The 22,494-nt window shown below is 32.8% G+C and overlaps 1 protein-coding gene across 3 annotated transcripts in view; it reads right to left on the bottom strand.

The window, feature by feature from the left end:
* Positions 1 to 3,791: 3,791 nt before the first annotated feature.
* Positions 3,792 to 22,494, bottom strand: part of LOC124358928 (nuclear factor NF-kappa-B p110 subunit) — a 68,797-nt gene continuing 50,094 nt past the window's right edge. For 2 of the 3 annotated variants that reach the window (XM_046811194.1, XM_046811195.1), the window contains exons 17-21: positions 21,582 to 21,695; positions 14,382 to 14,495; positions 13,605 to 13,638; positions 10,011 to 10,177; positions 3,792 to 5,251 (exon numbers count right to left, since the gene is read on the bottom strand). In XM_046811194.1, the coding sequence (XP_046667150.1) occupies positions 5,132 to 5,251; positions 10,011 to 10,177; positions 13,605 to 13,638; positions 14,382 to 14,495; positions 21,582 to 21,695 (549 nt within the window). In that variant the 3' untranslated portion in view covers positions 3,792 to 5,131. The remainder of the gene's footprint in view (positions 5,252 to 10,010; positions 10,178 to 13,604; positions 13,639 to 14,381; positions 14,496 to 21,581; positions 21,696 to 22,494) is intronic. The other variant, XM_046811196.1, reaches the window with a different exon arrangement.

Here is a 22,494-nt window from a genome sequence, read left to right as displayed (position 1 = left end):
TTTTATTTCAATTTTGTTAGTAATTGAGTGCCAATTCTCAAATCAGGGAAAGAAAATGCTCCCTTGGATTCAAAACTATACAAAATAAATTATTTAAAAACCTATTTAGATCCAGTAAAATATCATGCAAGTACTGTTATTATACTACTATTACTCTTTTGGAAACAAATAACAGGAAAACAGTACAGAACATATAAAAATTATATTTTTTATAAAAAATAAAAATACTTTATATTTTATTATTGTAATTGATTCAAATAATTTTCACAAATAACAAAATATTAGTTTAAAAAAATGTGTTATACTATATTTCATGTAGTAGGTCTAGTACTTTTTAAAATATGTAATTAAATACCCTGTCAAAAATTGACCTTCATTTTTATTTTTTTCCAATAATTTTTACTAAATTGATGTGATGCCCAATTGAGTGCAGTTTTCGTCCGGAGTATTTCAAGAATGCACCCATCCTTTTCATGGCCTAAACAGATTGTTTTACTGATACTGTAGTTACTGAATTTGTGAAGATTCTAAGTTGATTTTAAATAAATTGGACACAAGACCAGTCAGATCTGCAGCTAGCACTTGTTAAGGGCTAGCAACTGCTAGGAATTTTCTGGAAACCTAGCACTTGCTAATGAATCCAAGCGAATAAAGAGAAATAACTAGGTCTTAAAGCTAGCAATTGCTAGGATCTTGTCAAGTCACTCTCAGTTCATGCTATGGTCAGATATAGCATGTGGGGCAACCAAAACAATTCAGTGCTCATAGAGAAATAAACAAGTTCAAAGAACTGTTTAATTTAAGACGGAAAGTATTGATTTGTTTAGCCGGGAAGTTTTTAAGTGCAAGTGATAATCGTAGGGGTGGTTTTTCTCCTAGGAAACAAATCGAGATATTCTTAGGTTTTGTGACCAATCCTCATTTTCAGACAGGCATTGCCAAAGATTAAGGAGTTCATGATTTATAGCAAGCAAAACTGTAAGCCGTGTTATTGATAAAGTGAATTTTCGGATCAGATTCTCAAAATCACCAGTAGACATAAATGAATCAAGTTCTGTGGCAGAGAAATTTTTGATTACCTACTGTCATTGGTGCACTAGTCTGCACACACATACAGAAATTATTCTACAAGGTGATGAGTATGTAAACAGGAAAATGCTTATAAGAATTAATATCCAAGGTACATGTGACACCTTTTAAAAATGTACAAGCACAAGTAAATGTGTCAAAGCTCGTGGACCACAGCATCCCCATTTGGCGCAGGAGTACAGTGAGGAAAATCTTGTCCCGTTTTAATGGTGGTGTTTATCTTCTTGGTTCTGAAGTACCATCCTGGGCTACTGTTTTTTATGGTATCTGGAATTTTGGAGGGACCATAATTTGCTTCAAGACGACCAACATTTAGGAAGGCTGCAATTTGCTGTCACTCAAAATAACGTTAATTGGGTGTGCGCTATGATCCAAGAGGACAGGCACTGTATTTATTTCATGATTGAACCTTCACTCGGGATTGGATCTGCAGCAGTGGCAATAATCTTGCATAACCTTTTTAAAGTCAGAAAACTTGTTTTTCAATGGGAACTTTAAGATTTGACAGATGAGCAAAAAGCTGAGTATGTGAGAATTAGCCAGCAGATCCTCCAAATACCTAATAATGGTGGTCATCAGATTATTTCTAAAAATGTCACTATATAGTAGCAGTGAATGTACATACCTTTTTATGATGTTCCAACTCGACAAGAGAATTATGTATGGATGTTTGAAGACAGGCCATCCTACACTCTGGTGAAAAACAACGGTCAATAAAAATATTAATATATTCCTCAGGAGTACCAACCGGATTGATGAAAGCTATTAAGAACTGTCATAGCAAGCTCGTACACTACTGAACAATCTTCCCCGAAGTTCTTCAGGACTTGAACATTAACCTTATGCACTTGAAGGTAGTATTAAGATTTGTCCTTGGAGCTCATATGGCCAGCTCTACTGGAAGCATTGATTAATTTTTGCCGTAATGTTAACTCAGCTCGTACGTCTAGTTGTACTGGCCACTAAACATAGCAGTTATTTTCTAATATTCTCTTTGTTTTATAATGAATGGTGAGTTCTGAAATCTGTCGAGCACCTTAGTTTACTAGAAGACATGTGTTATCTATTCTTGACTACACATAGGTATATATTCTTGAAAGTTTTATTCCGTAAAATAACGTAAAGACTGAGAAAGTGTAAAATAGTTCATGTCCGATTATAACATAACTGTGAATATACTCATTAACATTTTACTTACATATCTTTCTTAACAATATACATATAGGAGTTCAATTTCGCAAATGTATGTTTATCTTTGTATTAGAAAGATTCATTAAAAATAAATTTTTCATTATCTTTCATTTCTTCTTTTAACATTTTTAATTACTATACAAATAAAGTGGAGGATATTGAAAAATAAATCCGATCTGGGAAGGCAAACAACAAATATGGCCAACGACCCACCCATGGAAGTAGTGCGACCATCTGTACTGGCCATACGAGTTGTTTTTGCATGGTTGTCATTTTTCTTCACAAGCCTTAATTGATGAAGACGAAATTCATAAATATTTTTACTCCATTCCGAAAATTGAGTGGCTGGGTGCTTTCAACTTCAAAAGTGAATTGACGCTGGAGGGGATTATTTTGAACACGCCTAACGTTCGGTAAGTGTAGCACAAAACCTCTTCATATCCCATAACTTTCAGAGTGACCCTCGTACATTATTCATCTTTTCAACATGAGAAGACGGTGACTTTTGGCTAGATTTAAAGTAACTGTTACCATGGTTCATCTAGTCCTTAGTGACCAAGGTTTCTCAGACTGACATATCCATTTTTGCCCCTTTCACCATTTATTATTTCTAAAATTATACAATTACATCCTGCTAATTACATCCTGATGTAAATACGGTGCCATTCTTTATAGGTTTATCAGTTACGTAAGTGAGCCTACCACTACTACAGCTAAACAAATTCTAATGAATCAAACATTGCACTAAAATTCATTAACTGGGTCTAAATCACATTGTTTTAGATTAGACAGATACAAACAATGAGGTTATTGTAGTCTTGTTTAAGTGAAGTATTTTTTCTGAATTTTCAAATTGACCTTGACATTGGTTCAATTTTAAAACATAATTTCTTGCAGAATTTTGCTTTTCAATTCTCTGACTTAGAGTGGCAGAGTAAGTATTCAGGAATATGTTTTAATGTGCTTTATTTATGTACACATGACTGACTGACATTTGCATAATAAATTAGCAATAGCAATAGCTTTTAATTAATTAAATGGTGATCTCCATAACCATAATACAAGACATGGTCAAGACTTCCCACTACCTCTTCACAGAACAGCTTTATTTGAGAAAAAACCTACCTACGCTGGGAAGAAACTCTTTAATGCACTGCCAGAAGAAATCAAGAATAATCAAGATAATCTCAAGAAAATGAAGATAGCAATGAAAAACTAACTGGCTACTGCAGAGAACCATCTGTACAATAGAGGAATTCTACTCTTGGAGGCAACTCAATCAAGACCACTAATACTTTTTATAATAAGACTTAACTGCGTACATCTTATTTTCATTGACGCTACTTGTAATCTTAAAGATTATCAATAAAGAATCTCTGATTACTTGTATGGAAAATGTCTTAATTGTATTTTTCCATACAATATAGTATTATAGTACTTAAAGGCTTAAAGGTTGTACCGAAATAAAGTCTGATTATTCATATGTATGAATACTTAAACAAAACAAGGAATGACTGAAACAACCAATTTGGGTGTGATTTTTATTTTAAAAAACACTATAAACTGATTATAACAGTATTACAATTTTATCACAGTACATAAAATAACATATGCAACTTACAAATTAATTACAATATTTTACATTTATATAGATGTAAGTATATAAGAATATTAACTGTTTAAATGCTCAAATTCCTTTAACACAACATTTATTCTGACACCGGTTTTAAGTCTGCTATCAGCTAATATACAATGATACATATTGAGCATATGTATATATGTAAAAGAATTTAAAAAGGCACTTAATAATTGATTGACATTATTTTTAGTTCTGTCTTACTAGGAACTAATCTATACAAACAAGTTGAATAACATATCAAAGTGATGTTTGTTGCAACTGATTTTTAGACTCCATTAAAAATGTAAAAAAATAAACAAAGACATTTAATTGATAATACAAAATATAAGTATTTATAAGCAGTAAGCAAAGCCAACAACAAGAAATATGTTAAGATAGTTGTTGAGGACTCATTTAACTAATTGTAAGAACTCGCTATTACTCAATTAAATATGGCACCTGAAGTAACTGTATAATACCATACATTAAGAACTAAAGTATCAAACATATGTTCAGTAAAATGAATAAGGTATTTACTTCAATTAGAAAGGAAAACAAAACATAGGTTATATTTGTAGTAGCAAAGTATTATTAATTAAACTTGCAATAATGCATTTAATGGCTTTAGCAGATTTATTTTCTAAATAAAACAATTTAGTTCTATAAGTAGGCCTAGTGTTTTATCAGCCTATTCAAGGTGATCATGTAGACTAGCACCAGGAGATACAGTTGTATAAAGAAAGCTCCCACTGTATATATTTACAGTTATAAACCCTGTTGCTTCTTTCTTCCTTGTAATATTTCATATACCATGAATTGCTCATTTTTTAATACTTGGTTGAAGTATTATGAGCTGAATAATGCCATAAACGCCTTATGCGTCAATAATTAGAGAAATAAACTTTAATACCATTTTTCGCTAATCTTTCCAAATCTGGAATGATTTTCAGTATTGTCTGTGGTTATTTAAGGTAAGTAACTTATGTTTTACAATATAGCCTAAGGTGAATTGCTAAAACGAGAAAACAGTTGGTTTGTGACTGGAGGGGGTAAGCAGAATAAAATAACTTAAACTATTTGGAATGCTCGGTAATAGAGATTTTAGGGAGTTTCATGATGATGCAGTATAACTGACAGAAGTTGACTGTTATATGAAGTTTGAAATTGAAATAATCTGCACAAGCCTATTGCAGAGTGATAACTAATCACTTGAAGTGAGGTGAAAGATAACAACTACATCCCCAACTTCTCCAACTCCATATCATCTATGTACTGTGCCCCAACATGTAGCCGTGCAGGCATCTCCAGCAGGAGGTCTCTTATAGTATCTGCTGTCATATGGGGTCTGTACGTCTGCAAACACATTACATTTAAGTGTAACAATAACATCAACAGCTTCTCTAGCAGGAAGTCTCTTATAGTCTCTGCTGTCATGTAAGGCCTGAACGTCTGCAAACACATTACATTTAAGTGTAACAATAACATCAACAGCTTCTCTAGCAGGAAGTCTCTTATAGTCTCTGCTGTCATGTAAGGCCTGAACGTCTGCAAACACATTACATTTAAGTGTAACAATAACATCAACAGCTTCTCTAGCAGGAAGTCTCTTATAGTCTCTGCTGTCATGTAAGGCCTGAACATCTGCAAACACATTACATTTAAGTGTAACAATAACATCAACAGCTTCTCTAGCAGGAAGTCTCTTATAGTCTCTGCTGTCATGTAAGGCCTGAACGTCTGCAAACACATTACATTTAAGTGTAACAATAACATCAACAGCTTCTCTAGCAGGAAGTCTCTTATAGTCTCTGCTGTCATGTAAGGCCTGAACATCTGCAAACACATTACATTTAAGTGTAACAATAACATCAACAGCTTCTCTAGCAGGAAGTCTCTTATAGTCTCTGCTGTCATGTAAGGCCTGAACGTCTGCAAACACATTACATTTAAGTGTAAACAATAACATCCCCAGCTTCTCCAGCAGGAAGTCTCTTATAGTCTCTGCTGTCACATAAGGCCTGTACGTCTGCAAACACATTACATATAACCCTATAAGTACTATAAGTGGCAAGCGCCGTCTGAGACGTATGATTCACGCCGCCGCAAAATGGTAAGCGCCGTCACAGCCATTGCTTCACATTTAAGGCTGTTGCTCCGCAACCGTCCATTATTTTTAGGCCTGGTTTGAACTATTGTATTCTCCATGAAATTTCCTATACATATCATATAGTATAGTGTGTATTCATGTTACTAATGTTTGCTGGCTTAAATGAATCCAACAGTTTTCTTTTGACCTGGCGGCAAACGAGAGAACAGCTGTCTACTCGTCTCGTCACTGTTTTGTTTGGCGACTTTGCGTACTGTTATTGTCAGTATATTATTGTTTATCGCGTTGTTTGTGTTACCGGTAAATGTTTAGGTTATTCGTTTGTCATGGAAAATGTTGGTTCTAGTGATATTCTTGAATTATTGCAAGAGGAAACTCTTAGTTCTGATGAGGAAAGTGATGTGCCCGCTGATGAAATACCGGATAATGTTTCGTTGCGAGATTTTTCGTCAAGCAGTGAAGAGAAAACCAACTTAGTGATGAAGATTCAAGTGCATCTGACTCTGAAATCCCCCTTGTACATAGACTTCCACAACCTCGTACTTGGATCCAAGTACTTCCACCCGACAGAAATATTGAAGCTGAGTTCAGCGTAAGAATCCCTGGAATCAAAGACTGTCCTGCCAGAAACTCTAGGCCTATAGAATATTTTTACCTTTTCTTTACTAACTACCTATGGAATCTGATAACAAACGAAACTAACTTTTATGCTGCAAAAACTATGAGAGACAAAAGGAATTCTGGTGAGCTTACACGATTTTCTAGGCTGAAAGAATGGGTTCACCTCACAGAAAGTGAAATAAAAACCTTTATAGCATTGATACTAAATATGGGATTAGAAAGGCAACAAAATATAGTTGATTACTGGAGTACCAAAAGTAATAGATACCATCCATTTTTTTCCCGAGAACATGACTCTGAGAAAATTTCAACTTATTAGCTATATATTTCATGTAAGCCGCTCTCAAAATGTACAACGTAGTGATCCAAATTTTTTTTAGGACATTTTATGATTATTTCAATTTAAAACTAAAAGAGCATTATGTACCTGGGCAAAATCTTGCAATAGACGAGTTCCTCATAGCTATGAAAAACCGTTGTGTATTTATAATGTACATACCGAATAAAAAACATGCCCGGTATGGGATAAAAAAATTTGTGATGTGTGATAGCAACACAAATTATGTTTTGAATGTGGCATTGTACACTGGAAAAGACTTTTTAACACAAAATCCAGGCCCATTCACACAAAAAGTTGTGATTGACCAGTTAACTTCTTGTAACCTTCTAAATAAAGTGCATCATGTTTTTACAGATAATTACTACACTAAACTCCCACTAGCCCGTGAATGACTAAGTAAGAAAACATTTTTGACTGGAACAATAAATAAAAATTCTAAAGAATTGTGTAAGAATATCATTGCTCCTCAGTTGGGGGAGCAAGAAAGTATTTACTATAGGCAAGGTGAAGTTTTGCTTGTAAAATACAAACAAACAAAATCTAGGAAACCTGTATATTTATTAACAACTGGCTGTCACGCTGAAAATAAATTAATTACCAGCAAAAGTGGACTGCACGCAGTAAAACCAGTTGTTATAAATAAATACAACTTAAAAATGGGCGCTGTGGACAGCAGTGACAAGAGTATTTATCACCTTTCTTGCGCAAGACAAAGCAAGAAGTATTGGAAAAAGATATTTTTCAATATGCTTGACATCGCGATGTTCAATGCCTACATATTGTATTTCCAAAACTCAGACAAGCCTATGGCAAGAGATGATTTTGTAGATTCAGTGGTTCAAGAATTAGTAAGAAAAGAAACCATTCCTTACACTTTGGTTGCAGGTCCACACCAAGTAGGCCCTAGTAAAAAACATGCAATTGTTCATTTAGAAGGAAAAAAAGGAAGGGTTTGCATAATTTGCGCAAAAGACCCTACAGTAAAAAGAAAGAAAAGTGTATACTGGTGCCCAGGCTGTAACTGTGGCATTCATCCACTGTGCTATGACAAACTAAGCCACTATTATATTATTATAGGCCCTACACTACTGGGAGGAAAAGACAAGCCCCTTCTAGTAACTCTGAGTAAAAAAACCCAGTTTGTACATAGATTTAGTTTTTCCCATCTAACTTTTTTGTTCTTGTAAATAGAAAAACATGTATAGGAAGTAATTTGTTTAGAATAAGATTGTGTATATTCTGTGAATTTGACATTATTTTGTAGCTCCAGTAGTTTCAAAGTGACGGACAGTAGAACTCAAAAATTATTTTTTCTAAAAGAAAATCTTTACACATCTACAATGATATTCATCAAAAATAAAGGTAAGGAACCAAATATTATATTTATTCTTATTCTATAGTTCATAAGGAAAACAAAAATATATAATGTTGCTAGGTTATCACTTAGACAATATTTTCTAAAAATAAGTTTAACGATCACGGCAATTTACCCGAAAACAGCCTGACCGCCACTTATAGGGTTAAGTGTAAACAATAACATCCCCAGCTTCTCCAGCAGGATGTTTGTTTTACTCTTTATATTAGTTTATAATAATCATATGTGTAAAAGAAATGTATGTGTAAATTGAAGTCATTTATTCGTTTTCATGAGACAAGTAAGTCAAATAGGCAGATAAAACACACTGTAGACAGAATACTTGTACTGGAGTGCATGGCTCAGGTGCACTGCACTAAATGCATGAAGTAGTGCTGATGGTGTTATTCTCAAGGTCAATCATGCTGCTAACTGCAAGAACTGAGTTTCTGAATTAACGGAATCAAATCTTAGGACAGTTGATGCACCAAATAGCATAAACTTAACCCTTTGAACGCCGATATAAATTTAGTAATTTTTTAGATTACGCTCATTTAAGGTGAAAAAATAAAAATTCCTTAAAGCTAATTTTTTTATTCATTCCTAATGACTAATAGTCACACAAAAAAAATAAATTTTACAGCAGTGTAATACTTGCATTAAAATATTCATATTTTTCATAATAATGGAATATTTCAATCAAAATCAAATTTAGGTTACAGAGTAATCAAATGCATGTGATGAAATATATGAAAACTATGCACAAGGATAAGAAAACAAATAAAGTGTAATATGCTGATCTTGATTAGTTTTATAAGTTCTGATAATAATAGATTTCGGCAGTTGTGCGGTAAACTTCAAAACAAAAATCGGGATGAAGCCATGGGGTCTCGGGACATGACTTGCAGCCATAATCACACAACAGAAAAGAAACAATAAAAACTTTATTATAACACCTAAAACATGGTAACAATAACTTTTTACAACTGTTTGTATAAGGAATGACAACGCAAGAACACTTCCCAAAGGCACAATGCGTGCTCCACTGACAGTCGTAATGGCGGATAGTATCGTCATCGGCGTACAGACGGGAGTGGGAGAACAGCTGCCAGCAACAAAACAATTTACTGTTTACCTACTGCGGCCAGCTGACAGCTGCAACTGGATTATTTGGTCCAGCCAGTACATTACTTTGTATTGTGGCTTATTTTTTGGATTTATAAACTTCAAAAACAGTAATAAAATATATTTTTATCGATCGGCGGATTATTTCGTCTTTGGCGTTATAAGACCAAAAAACATCGCGGATTATTCCATCTACGGCGTGCTAAGGGTTAAATAGTGTGTGTCACTCACTATACATTTTTGGTGCATTAAAAGTATGGAGTTTTTTTTCAAACACTGTATTTTCACGTCACTGGGGTTCGGATCAAAATAAAACTATAACAATTCTAAATTAGGAAGGTCCCTGTGTAATGTTATTTTGAAAATGAGCAACAATACATGAAATATGGCCCTATTTTACCAAAATTTTATGACATTTTCTCAAGAAAAGAAGATTTTTAATCAAATGGGTAATATAATTACTAAACCCTCATTAATTAAAAAATCTCTAGAAAAAAAGTAAAAACCACACAGTAATCTGTGAACAAAGAAAACGAAAGAATGTCAAAGGTGTTTGAAAACTTACTGAAATTAGTTTGAAAAGGACTAAGGAGCCACTCCAGTAGTTGTGGCAAAATTCCAGTTCATACCTCTTGAAGTTCAACTTTTTGGCTAAAATCTCCCAGTCTTTATTCTTGTCCAGCAAAAGACACAGCTTGGAGACGGTCTTTGTATCGAACAGAGATGTGAAGTCTGCAACAGTTAATTAGTTTGTGTCAATCTGAAACTCCTCTTAGTGTTTGAGGGCTATTCATTTGTATGCAACCACCTGGGGTCTGGATCGATTAAGAGGCACAGTCGCACAATAACAATAGTGGGTAAGGAACAAGGACAATAAGGACAGGGAACTAAGAATAATTAATCCTCTTTCCCCTACTCACAATGTACAAGTTTCTACATTTTACACTTTTATCTTCCCCCATACGTGTAACGTAATAAATTAATCTCAGGTTAAAAAATAGATTTTTACTTTCAATAGAAACGGTACAGAGAAAAACGATTTCAGTTTGCATGTGTGTGTGGTATGTGTATGCAAGGATCGGTTGTCACCAAATAAGACTGATTTTAACCCACTTTGACATGTATGTGTATAGTTTTCTATTTTTGCAAATTAATAATTCTTTTAAAAAAACTTTATTTCAACAAAAACAAAATTTTTCACAAAAATTCACACAATTCTGATTAAACTTTGGTTATTTCTAGTAACCTTATAGATACTTAACAAAGTTGAGAAATAACTACTAATAACAATTCTTTTAGTACTGCATCAACTATGTTGACGATATCAAACATGCATTCTAAAAATTGTTTTTTTTTTATATAACAATGTAAATAAGTAGAGATTTTTGAAAATGAAAATTAGAAGAAAAGATAGACCCATGCTACATGAATACTGTTTATTTTTTTTATTGTCAATTACCTGTATTAATAATGAACTATTTAGCATATTCCATAAATTACTATAAATTTAAACTCCAAATTATGGACATATGGATTTTTATTAAGTTGAAAGGTGCTTTAACCTTTTAAGATATATCGTACAACTGTAGTTTTGTGAACAAACGCCACGCTCAAGTATAATTGTTTTCATATTATTAGCTGTTTTATTTTTGTTGCATTAGCTGTTATTTTGTGTTACTTGATGTTCTATTATGTTACCAATGTCTAGAAGATAGCTGTCCAGCTAGTGGTGCAATCTTATAGACATTACTCAAACTACTTGGACGCCACATGCTTTGTATCGTACACGAATTCGGGAATAGTTATGTTGATATTTTACAAGGTGTTTTCGGATGTTTATTCGTAGATAGTTGTGTGACTGTGGTAATATGTTGTAATTATTTTACAAATTGACATCAATTAAGAAATTTGTAAACATTGTTAATATTGTTATTCTACTTATTAACCCATTGAGGAACTTGACAGAGCGTCACTCGTTGCAGCCGAGTGGACTGAATAATATTACTCGAGCAGCACTCGTGCTATTTTTAGACGCTAACGATCACATATTTGTTTGTTTTTTCCGCTAGATCGCAGTTTTGTGCCCTTATGCATCCTTATAAGCACAAGGGCACAACTCCTTATTCCGTTTCGATTTGTTATGTTTGCACACTGGAAACACAACTAATAGCTTGTTTTGTTATTGTTTACATTTTGCCATATGCTCAATTTTCGTTACTTTAATGTTCTGCTTACATTCTATGTATTGTGTTCTCAATGTTTAGTGTTTACCTGCTTATAGTAGTTGAATGAGTTTTTAGTTCTTCCGATACCTCATGGAACAAGACGCGTACGTCAAAAGTAGACAGATACTTGGACAGTGACATTGAGATATCAGAGATACTCAAAGGCTAACACAAAAGTGAATTGCAAAAAGTAAATGAATAGTCATTGTATGTCAATTAAACATTTAATAATAACAATTGAATGTAACAAACCATTTTATCTTCTCTCCCAGACAACTAATTCAGGAGCTTGTCATAAAATCATCAAAAAGTGAAAAAATGTAAATAAATGTTGATTTTCTGTTATTATGCTTTATAATCCAATAAAAACTGGTTTTCCATCTAAAAAAACATTGTGTTGATTTGAATAAAAAATTATTGAAACATATAAACAAAAAGAGTAATAGAAAATGAACAGTTAATTTTGATTTTTTGTTTTTCTAACTTATGAACAATGGACTTAGTTGATTGACATGCCTTTGATTTATCATAAGTGTGGTTAATCCCTTACAAATATTTTAAATAAATGACTAAAAATCAAACAGACACATTGCTCGTTTGAAAATAATTTATTTTTATAAATAACTGCATATTTTAGACATCTAACCGTTTGAGTTCCCACCATTTTCATAATACTCAGGCTCCCTGCATTGAGTTATACGATTATGGTTTTATTCATAAAAAAGTTAGCAGTGAATGAAAGGAAAGACTGAATGATTTTGTGGACTTAGTGTAACCTAACGCATAGAATCTATAGTTTTAGTTAGTTCTATACGATAAGCTATTTTTCGGATAAGGATCTTAAAATGAACTTAGTTATAATATTATAAGTATTAATGATTCTTAAAAACAATATATTTGATTTGGAAAAAAATATGAAATTTATTCAGTTGGCAGGAAAAACTGTATAAAGGTGCACGGGTCTTTTGAAATACTCCGATCCGGATCACTCGTTCACCTGAGTGACCCATTTGATTGAACGGGTCAAGATTGAGCGACACCTCTACTGGCCACTGCGTCTGCACAGCTAACATCGCAACAAAATGGATGCTCTCTGGATACGTAGATGGTTACATGGGTCTGTTCAATTAATATTTTATGCTTAGACTGCAACACTTGTAAAGGCCTACACACAAAAATAAAATATAGTTATAGAACAGGTAAGTAGCTGCAGTGTAAACAAAAATGTGTGAGCGAGACACGACTCTTCACCACACCCTCCTCCCCCTCCCCCCGTCGAAGGGGGACACCTCCTGCACGGTGCTGCTCAGATATTTGCTTCTGCGCAGGTTTCTTTGTGAGGTTTATGTATAGAATTTTACATTCTAAAATGGTTTTAAAAGGTAAGAACAACAAATTAATCTTTCTTAAATGAATAGTTGACTAAATGCAATACAATAAGTAGCTGTATCAGGGTCTATGTAACTTGTATTCACATGGAATCATCGACTTGAGATGGGATGGGAACCAGAAAAAAGCTTACTTCTTGACAAAGTAGCAAATAAATCTAGTTTTTCTTGAGATCCAAGGTCCTGATGCAATCATAATGAAAGGAGCCACTAGGATAGGTTTATTCCATAACCAAGTAACATGGACTTTGGAATTTAATGAAGTTTGGGCCATTCACTAAACAATACAAGTTCAAGTAAAGACATTATCATTCAGTTATACTGGGCATTCTACATTCTCAAGATAATAAATATGTAACTTAAGGTTAATCAATACAGTAAAACAAAAACTCAATGATACAATTTAACGTTAACTCCAGCAATGATATAGTTATAAATTAATAATGTATAATGCACGAATCTACAGTTCTGCTATAACTTCAACAGTGAAAAAAATTCCAGTATACCCCTACTGTAAATGAATAATTGAAAATCGGTTCAACATACCCCACTCCCTGGCATATGCTGAGAGACTGTCATCCTGGAAAAAATATTTCAATAATATTATGTCACATCTAAAAATTATTCAAATAAATGTAATATCTTGCATTAAATTAAAATTAAATTTCAGCTGTGATTTGTTATCTGAATATAGTAACTAAACCACATCACGTGCAAGTCTATAGTAACAGTACTCAGATGACTTTTTATTTAAATGTATGTTTTTGGTTAATTTGCTGAAATTTTTAAGAAACAAGTTTTTTGGTAATTAGGCTTATATTCAGTATTGTAATTAACATATACTGTAAGTGTCTCATTCACAACTTGTAAAAACATTTACCACAATTAAATTCTTGAACTATTTAGGTCTCGCTTTGGAAATCAATCCTGAGTCTATAGATGTTAAACCGAAACTGTCAATAGTAAACATCCCCAGGTAAGGGTTAGTTGAAATAGACAGAGCTCAATCATGATTGACTGAAGTTTAACCATTTAAGTAGAGATACCGCTTCTTACTCACAAGCTGCCAGCATTTTGACAATTTGATTTTATCTTCTTTGTGGAGGTTATTTTCTTTCTTGATTATTTTGGAATAAACCACATTGATTACTGTTAGGTCACATTGGTCGCTGACTAGTTAAGCTTCAACCAATCATGCATGATTCAGCTCAGCCCCCTTCAACTCATCTGAACATGCGGATGTGTACTAACGGCAGTTTCGGTTTAATACCTATTGACTTTATGGATCTTAATTTTATTATGGCAGTAATTTTTATTACTTACCACTTGTTCATTTTCTGCTATGTGAAGAACATCATCATCTGAGTCTTCGTCATCTTCATCCTTAAATTCGTCTTTCTTTGAATACTGTTTGGTATCCACCAAGGATAGGTCAGCCTAAAAATACAACCTTTATCAATAAATAATAAATATCACATTTGTCCTTCTTCAAGGGAAGTAACAAAGCATTTTAGATTTTGAATGTTTGGATTGAAAACATTTGACAAAATTTTTACTTAAACATTAGCTGTGGAGCTTGATTTACCTTGCGTTCACATAGTTCTTGATTGTGGAAGTCTGATATTATCATTTATTATTATTACTGTACACCGTTTATTAATTAATCACAATTACTTACTTACTTACTGCCGGGGCGTAACAAATCTCAGTCGATTCTTTGCCTCGTCTATGAGCCTCTTCCACGCCACCCTGTCTTCCGCCAGATCCACAGACCCTCCACACCGGGTCACATCTTCGACCACTTGATCGCACCATCTTATCTTTGGCCTACCCAAAGGGCGCCTTCCTGCCGGTACCGCCTGGTAGACCTCTTTTAACCTTGTGCCCTCCTGTCTCCGATGTACATGTCCTAGCCAGCTAATTATCTTTGCCTTCACCAAAGCCACAATATCAGGATCTTGGTATACATTGCGTAATTCTCTATTTTTTCTTATTCGCCACACCCCTTCATCACATATTGGTCCAAATATTTTTCGGAGAACTTTATTCTCAAAAACAATCAACCGCCCCTCATTTTTCTTCGTTAATGTCCATGTTTCACTTCCATACATTAGGACTGGTTGAATGATTGTTTTATAAATTCTTATTTTGGAGCATTGTGTAATCATCAATTCATCATCAAATCACAATTAGGAACCACAAAGAAACAGGAAGGTGGTTAACTATTTACAAGTAAAAAATCAATGCATGTAACAAACCAATTCATTTCACCTTTTGTACCACATAAATGCACAATGTAACAATTAATGATATAACGTTAAAACAGGACTAAACAGAAATACAGCAAATCAAAATATTACCATGGTGCAAAGTACGATGACGTGCACCATGCTGGTCTAAGAACTCCGCCATGTTGGACACTAATTCAAAGAGCTTTACTCCACTGACTCTTCCCTTACATTATAGAATCTTCTGATCTCTGAGTAATTCAGACCTACTTTCCAAAGATGTTTCCTAAGGACGGATGTTTTTGAGGACTGCTACCTGTCGTCTGTTACAGTGGTTTTGGCTTGTGTTTTAAACAGTTATTTTTATATGAATTTATGGGTGTTTCGTAAGTACAAATGAGCAAAGTTATTTGAATTCAAGATTTTAAAGACATTATTATTACCTGAAACTAAAGTTTTTATTCTATAAACATTTCAAGTATTAATATTTTCTTCAATTAAAAATTGATCACATTAGTATAACCTTAAAAGAAAAGGGCAAACTAGATTTAATTGAAAGCAGTACTGTAACTCCAAGCTTTCAAGTAATAAATAAAATAAAACAAGAGAATTTATAAAAACAAACAGTTTAGGCTACATAACTCTAACTATAATTAGTTTAATTTTTACTGTGTGATAAGGTATTTTCAGTGAACTGAATAAACGTGTCTGGAACTGATAAATAGCTGATGTAAACCAGCTATTTAAGTTCTATCTGACTTGTTATTGTACGTCTGAGATAGCTCAGTGGTTAGAGTAGTGAGAACTGTCAAGCATTTGGGTTACATGGTTCAAATCCCTCCCAGTGACTGAACTTTTTGCACTCTTTATTTAATTTGTTATTCTTTTCTCAGTTGAATAATTGTATTAAAAGTAGCTTTACTTATTATTATTTTTATTTATTTATTTATTTATTTATTTGACTAAACTTTGTTTACTCTGTTTTATTTAAATTTAAAGGATGAAAAGTAAACAAATAAAAGCATTCATGTGGAGTTTGCTTAAAAAAATGTTACAAAAAATGTGAAAGCTGTTTTATGCAAAGACAAATGTGCAAAATGGTTTCTTTAAGTGTACCGAGAGCTTACAGCTGAGGACTATGGGGGAAATAAAGAGTTCAAAAGTAAAGTGGAGCTGTGGTGAGTGTAATGAAGATGAAATTTTGGACATGAACATGAAAGATGTAAATGAATTACTGGAACAACAACTACAACATTCTGACCTCCTTATTAAATCTCTACACGAAGACCTCATTAAAGCCCAAGAAGAAATACAGAAATACAAAGATGAAAAAGTTCAGTTGGAACATCTCTTGTTGCTGAAAGTAGAGGAAATAGTTTAAACTTGAAAATAAAATTGTGGAATTTGAGAAAAAATCTGAGGAAACATATGTACAGTTGTAAAAAAGAAACTTTCGTCAAATAGACTTAGCCTTCCATCAAACCACATTCTTTCTGCCAGACTAAGTAATTCCCATGAGAAAACTTCAACTAAGACCCTGAGTGAACAGGCATTTTTCTAAATGTAAGAAAACAAACCCCCAAGAAAAATATAAGAAAAAAACAAAGGTTGAAAAATTACAGAAAAAAATATTTTCTCAAATAATATTTATGATGTTTTACGTCAAGACAATGATGATAATGATGAAAAGTGGGCTATGTAGTAGACCTAGAACCCAAAAGGGAAAATATTAATTTTGTTCTGATAGCCATGGTAAGGATCTTGCATGGCACTTAAATAACAAACACTCTCTAAATTCTGTTGGCTTTGTAAGACCAGGTGGCCGAGCTGAACAAATTTTAAACATGGACAATATCAATGGTGAAGTGGTTTCCAAAGAAGATTTTCTAGTTATTATGTGTGGAACAAATATGATGTGGCACGGAACGAAGCGGAGGTTTTAATTAACAACATAACAAATACATTAGAAAGTGTGAAAGAAAAAAAGGTAATTCTCGTTGATCTACCAAATAGGTACGATCTCGCTGAGTGGTCTTGTGTTGAATAAGGAAACAAGAAAAACCAATTTAGTGCTAAAAGAACTAAGCAATGGTTTTTGGCAATGTGTCTTTCGTGGAAGCAAGTGTTGCTACAAAGGACATGCACACGAAGCACGGTTATGCATTTCAATGCCAAAGGTAAGGACTGGCTGGCTGGTAAAATTGATGAGGCCGTGAAAAGTTACAGTACTCGACCTCCTTCGGCCATGGACCCGAGCAGCGCAGGAGAACCCAGTACGGAAGACATGTTACAACCTCCTACTGTCGAAACCTTGACGGGAAATGTGCAGCCTCCTCTTCACGGTCATCGAATAGAAGAACAAACAGACAGCACTCATCCAAACCCCTAACTCTTTTTCATCTTAACATTCAATGTATAAAAAATAAGGTAGATGTTTTTAGACTTATTTTTAGATAGCTATGACTGTGATATCCTAAACTCTTAATGAACACTGGTTATTTTATGAAGAATCTGATTTATATATACTAAATGGTTATCAATTAGCAAGTATTTACTGTAGAGAGAAACCACTCTGTAGGGGCGGCAGCTCAATCTTTGTAAAGTCGAAAATCCAATATAAAACTGTAGATATTAGTAATTTTTGTGTTGTCTTTGTTTTGGAAGCAACAGCTATATATTTAAAGGAGATTGATGTTGTTATAGTTACCATCTACCGTACTCCAAAGAGTAATATTTTTAGTTTCTTTGATTATTTGGAGTCTTTAATGATATATTTAAATAAAAATTTTGCAACTGTGATACTAACAGGTGATTTTAATGTAGATGTAAGAAAAGATTCTTCTGAAAAAATTTACTTTTTTGAATTTATTAAGATCATTTAATATGTATTGTCATAATTTTGATACAACTAGAGAAGATGCTTGCCTTTGACAATGTTGTTAGTAATTTAAGCAAAAACAAAGTAAAATGTCAAGTTATCGAACCAAATGTATCTGATCATGCTGGTATATACACAGAGTTTTATGAGTTGCATTTTTCAAATACAGTACCAGACAAAAATATTCTTAAAAGAAAAGTGAGAGATCTGTCTTTTGGTGCCATTGAAGGTTTGAAACATAGACTGAGTCAGACTGACTTGGTGGCAGCTTACTTTTTTTCAAACTGTTGACGATGCTTTTGATTTTTTTTATACAAATATTAACAAGTTCACTTAAAGAATGCTGTCCTGTTAAAGATGTCAAAATCAAAAGTAGAAATAGACCAAAGGTTGACTGGTTTACACCTGAACTATATAAACTTAGAAATATAGTAACAGTGTTTTATGATAGATTCAAGATAAGTAAAGGCACAGAAAATGAAGCTGAACACAAAAAAAAATGTATATAGAAATAAAAAAGATGTATAAAAATAGAATTAAGGAAGAAAAACGATTATCCACTGACAGATATATTATGAGAGCTCCAAATAAATGTAAAGCTGCTTGGAGTATAATAAAAAAGGAAATTCATTGTAAGAAAGAAAGCGTTGAAGAATTAATAAAAACCTGATGACTTTAATGATTATTTTATAAATATAGTTAGTACTACACATTTGAAGCAAAATAATTTTGACACTGCTATTGAGCTTTTGAGTAATTATTTATCTATGATTTAATAATGCTAGTAAAACATTCCAATTAAATGTAATAACTGAATTTGAAATTATAAAATATGTATCTAAGTTGAGTGGGTCAAAAAGTGAAGATTATTTTGGGGTTTTCTAATAAAATCATCAAGGATATTATACCCTACATAGTAAAACCATTGACATTTCTATTCAACTGGATGTTATCTGAGGGGATTTTTCCTAAAGCACTGAAATGTTCCAAAGTAGTACCAGTATATAAGAAGGGCAGCAAGGCAGATCCTGCTAGTTACCGTCCCATTTCTTTGGTTCCCATACTGAGTAAGATTTTTGAGTGTTGTTTAAAAGACCAATTGTATGATTTTCTTTTCTCAAAACAATTTGCTCTGTAAAGAACAATATGGATTTATAAAAAAAATCAAATACTGTGAAAGCAATAGGAAAAAAATTGTGGAAAACATTTTAAATAATTTTGAGAAAAAGATTATATCATCTGCAACATTGATAGATTTAAGTAAAGCGTTTGACTGTATTAATCATGAGTTGTTGTTAAAAAAGTTGTTTAGTTATGGCATAAAACATAAAGCATTACAATTATTGTCATCTTATTTATCTGACAGGAAACAGATGGTTGTCCAGGGGGAGAACAAGTCCAATTTCAGAACAGTGAAATTGGGAGTTCCGCAAGGCTCTGTTTTTGGGACCTTTTCTGTTTATTGTTGCAATCAATGATTTTTGCATCTAGCCTACCTTGTAATTCTGTTTTGTACGCGGATGATACTACTCTTTTAAACTGTAATAAAGACTAACAAATCTTAAAAATCTGATCAAGAATGTTCATTTAAATTAGCTCTAGAATGGTTTAAAAGCAAATGGGTTGGCAGTGAATCATAATAAAAACTGAATATTTAACATTATCTCTACACAATAATACTAAATACAGTAATGATTCTGTTAAGTTATTGGGTGTTATCCTAGATAGTAAATTAAGCTGGCAACATCATGTTAATTATTTATGTACTAAACTATCTAGAGTTATATACCTATTATGTAAACTAAGGAATACTGTTACTCAGGAGATGTTGATAACTGCTTATTATGCATTTTTTCCACTCACACTTGAGGTAGTATGGTGTGACTCTTTGGGGAAACAGTTCCAGTGCCAAAAAAATATTTTTATGGCAAAAAAAAAGCTATTAGGATTTTAAAAAATGTTTCTAAACAAGAATCTTGTTCACCTTTTTTTAAAGAACTTCAAATTATGACCTTGCCAAGTTTATACATCTACTGCTCATTACTTGATGTAAAAGAAAATTTGAATAGTTTCATAAAATAGACAAGATGTTTCATACACACTGCACAAGAAAAAAGTATTTACTCGATCTACCCCCCAGGTCAGACTCGAAAAGACCAAGACCAAAACAGCCAGATATTTTTCAGTATAAAATTATTTAATAAATTACCAGAGAAAGCATGGAATGTTACACTTAATAATTTTAAAGTTACCATTGCAAAGTGGGCTGAAAAATAAAGCTTTTTACATGTTGAAGATTACCTAGCCTGTGATATTAGCTCATTAAGTTTTTTAATCCATTGTTAATTTAAGATTAGGATTGTTAGCACATAATGTATAGATTTTTAAATTATTTAATTGTAATTTTATTGTTTTTATTTACATTTTATATTATTGTTATTTAGTTCTAGCTGGCAATACTGTATTTTGTCCTATAACTGTGCCTAAGACTAAAGAATTAGATTAAAGTAGGCTATATAATATGTTGACTTTGTCTATTGCATAATATGTATTGTGCTTAATGACAATAAAATATCTTGAATCTTGAATCTTGAATCTAAGAGATCCATGTCCGGTTAATAATTCGATCAGAATATTTCTTTTGGTAAGCTTAAAACCATTGAATTGTTTTCCTCAAGACAGCTTACAAAAATAATCTTTGTCTTCAGCAGTGGGTGTCCATTATGAAGTTTAACTCCTCTTACACTGGGAAAATAATGTATTGACAAAAAACATTACATTTCTAACAGTATAGTTTCAAAACATGTTTTAAATAGAAAAAATATTAGTATAAATATATTTTATATAATCATTGGTTAGAATTTTTATGATTAGAACCATTTAGAAAGTAACCACCGTTTACTCATTGTATGGAAAGTGGAGAGGAGTGTTACCACTCTTGGACTGACATGTACTTATATCAGCTGTGACAGAGCGAAGATCATTCTAGCAATAGTTAATGTTTTTGTCACTTGCCAAAATGTGTGAGGCAATCAAATACCTCACCAAGTCTGAAGCACATGTTTTTCAATTCTTCGCAGTTTACAGCAGCAGTAATTCACACATAACTTTGTAATTTGTATGGACTGAAGATAAAGAGATGGAAATGGTAGGAAATTGGTTCTCTTATTTAAAAGTAGTCAATCATGTATCCATGACGAAGAATGATATGGCAGTTCGTCTTTGGTCATTGAAGAACTTGAGAAAATTAATGAAACAATTTGCACATTTACCATGGTTGAAGAAAAATACAATGTCCTTGGGTTTAATGGTTCTTGCATTTACCCGAATGGACAAAATACAATTTGTGATAGATACACACATAAATAAATATACATATATAGAACATAGACATTTTCAAAATGTAAGAGAGCTCACCTTATTTAAAATAAGAGCTTCTCGTATGTCTTCTGCTTCTTTATCCGTCTCATTCCATACAAACGATAGCGGAGTTCTGTCTCCAAAATCCTTGGCATTGACATTTAACTGTTCCTATTGTATTAAATGAAAAATAATGTATTATTATTATATTAAATAAAAATTCAAACAAAACTTCAAAACCTTAATAAATAGTTTCTTATTTTAGAAAAATAATACATAGTTCTAAATGGTGTTACAGTAAACTTTTGCTAATATGACCCTCAATAGCACTAAAACCTTTATAAACACATTAACCCTATATATCAAGTTATTTTGCAACTAACTAAATTTTTATAATACGAGTTTAACTTTTCCAGTACATAATTCCCACGGTGAGGTGTGTTAAGAGAAAGAAGTGTTATAAGAAGAGGTGTCTCATGCACAGATTGATCTAATACCCTGACAATACACAAGCCATGAGAATTTCACAAAATATTTCTACTCAAACCACAGTACCATTTGTAGAAGCCCCTGTGACTGAACCTTTTATAATATTGGTTGAATTAAACCAAATAAAAAAGAGTCAGGAACATGTAGAACATTTATTAAAAACGTTACTGGAACAGGCCCAAAACAGCCATAACCACAGCAACGGTGAGTTAGACATAGCAAAGCCTTAAAGTAAATTGTTAACTCCAACCACACAACTCCAAATGTTCCAAAATACCCCAGGAAAACAAACACTCCTTGTAAAGAAAATAAAATAGGAGAAAATAACCAATTTAGTGTTTCACTACAAGTTGCTAAGAGCAAGAAGTTTCAAAGTACAGATAAATATCCAGTTAGCAATACAGTAAATAGGCCAGTCCCACTAACATCAAGAATCTCTGAAGGTTAACATTCCCAAAAATCAGAACGGAAAACCCAACAA

The sequence above is a fragment of the Homalodisca vitripennis genome, chromosome 4, assembly GCF_021130785.1.
Source record: "Homalodisca vitripennis isolate AUS2020 chromosome 4, UT_GWSS_2.1, whole genome shotgun sequence".
In the NCBI taxonomy this organism is placed as follows: Eukaryota; Metazoa; Arthropoda; class Insecta; order Hemiptera; family Cicadellidae; genus Homalodisca; species Homalodisca vitripennis.
The sequence above is the reverse complement of the archived record's forward strand: the minus strand, read 5'-3'. Positions and strand labels throughout refer to the sequence as shown.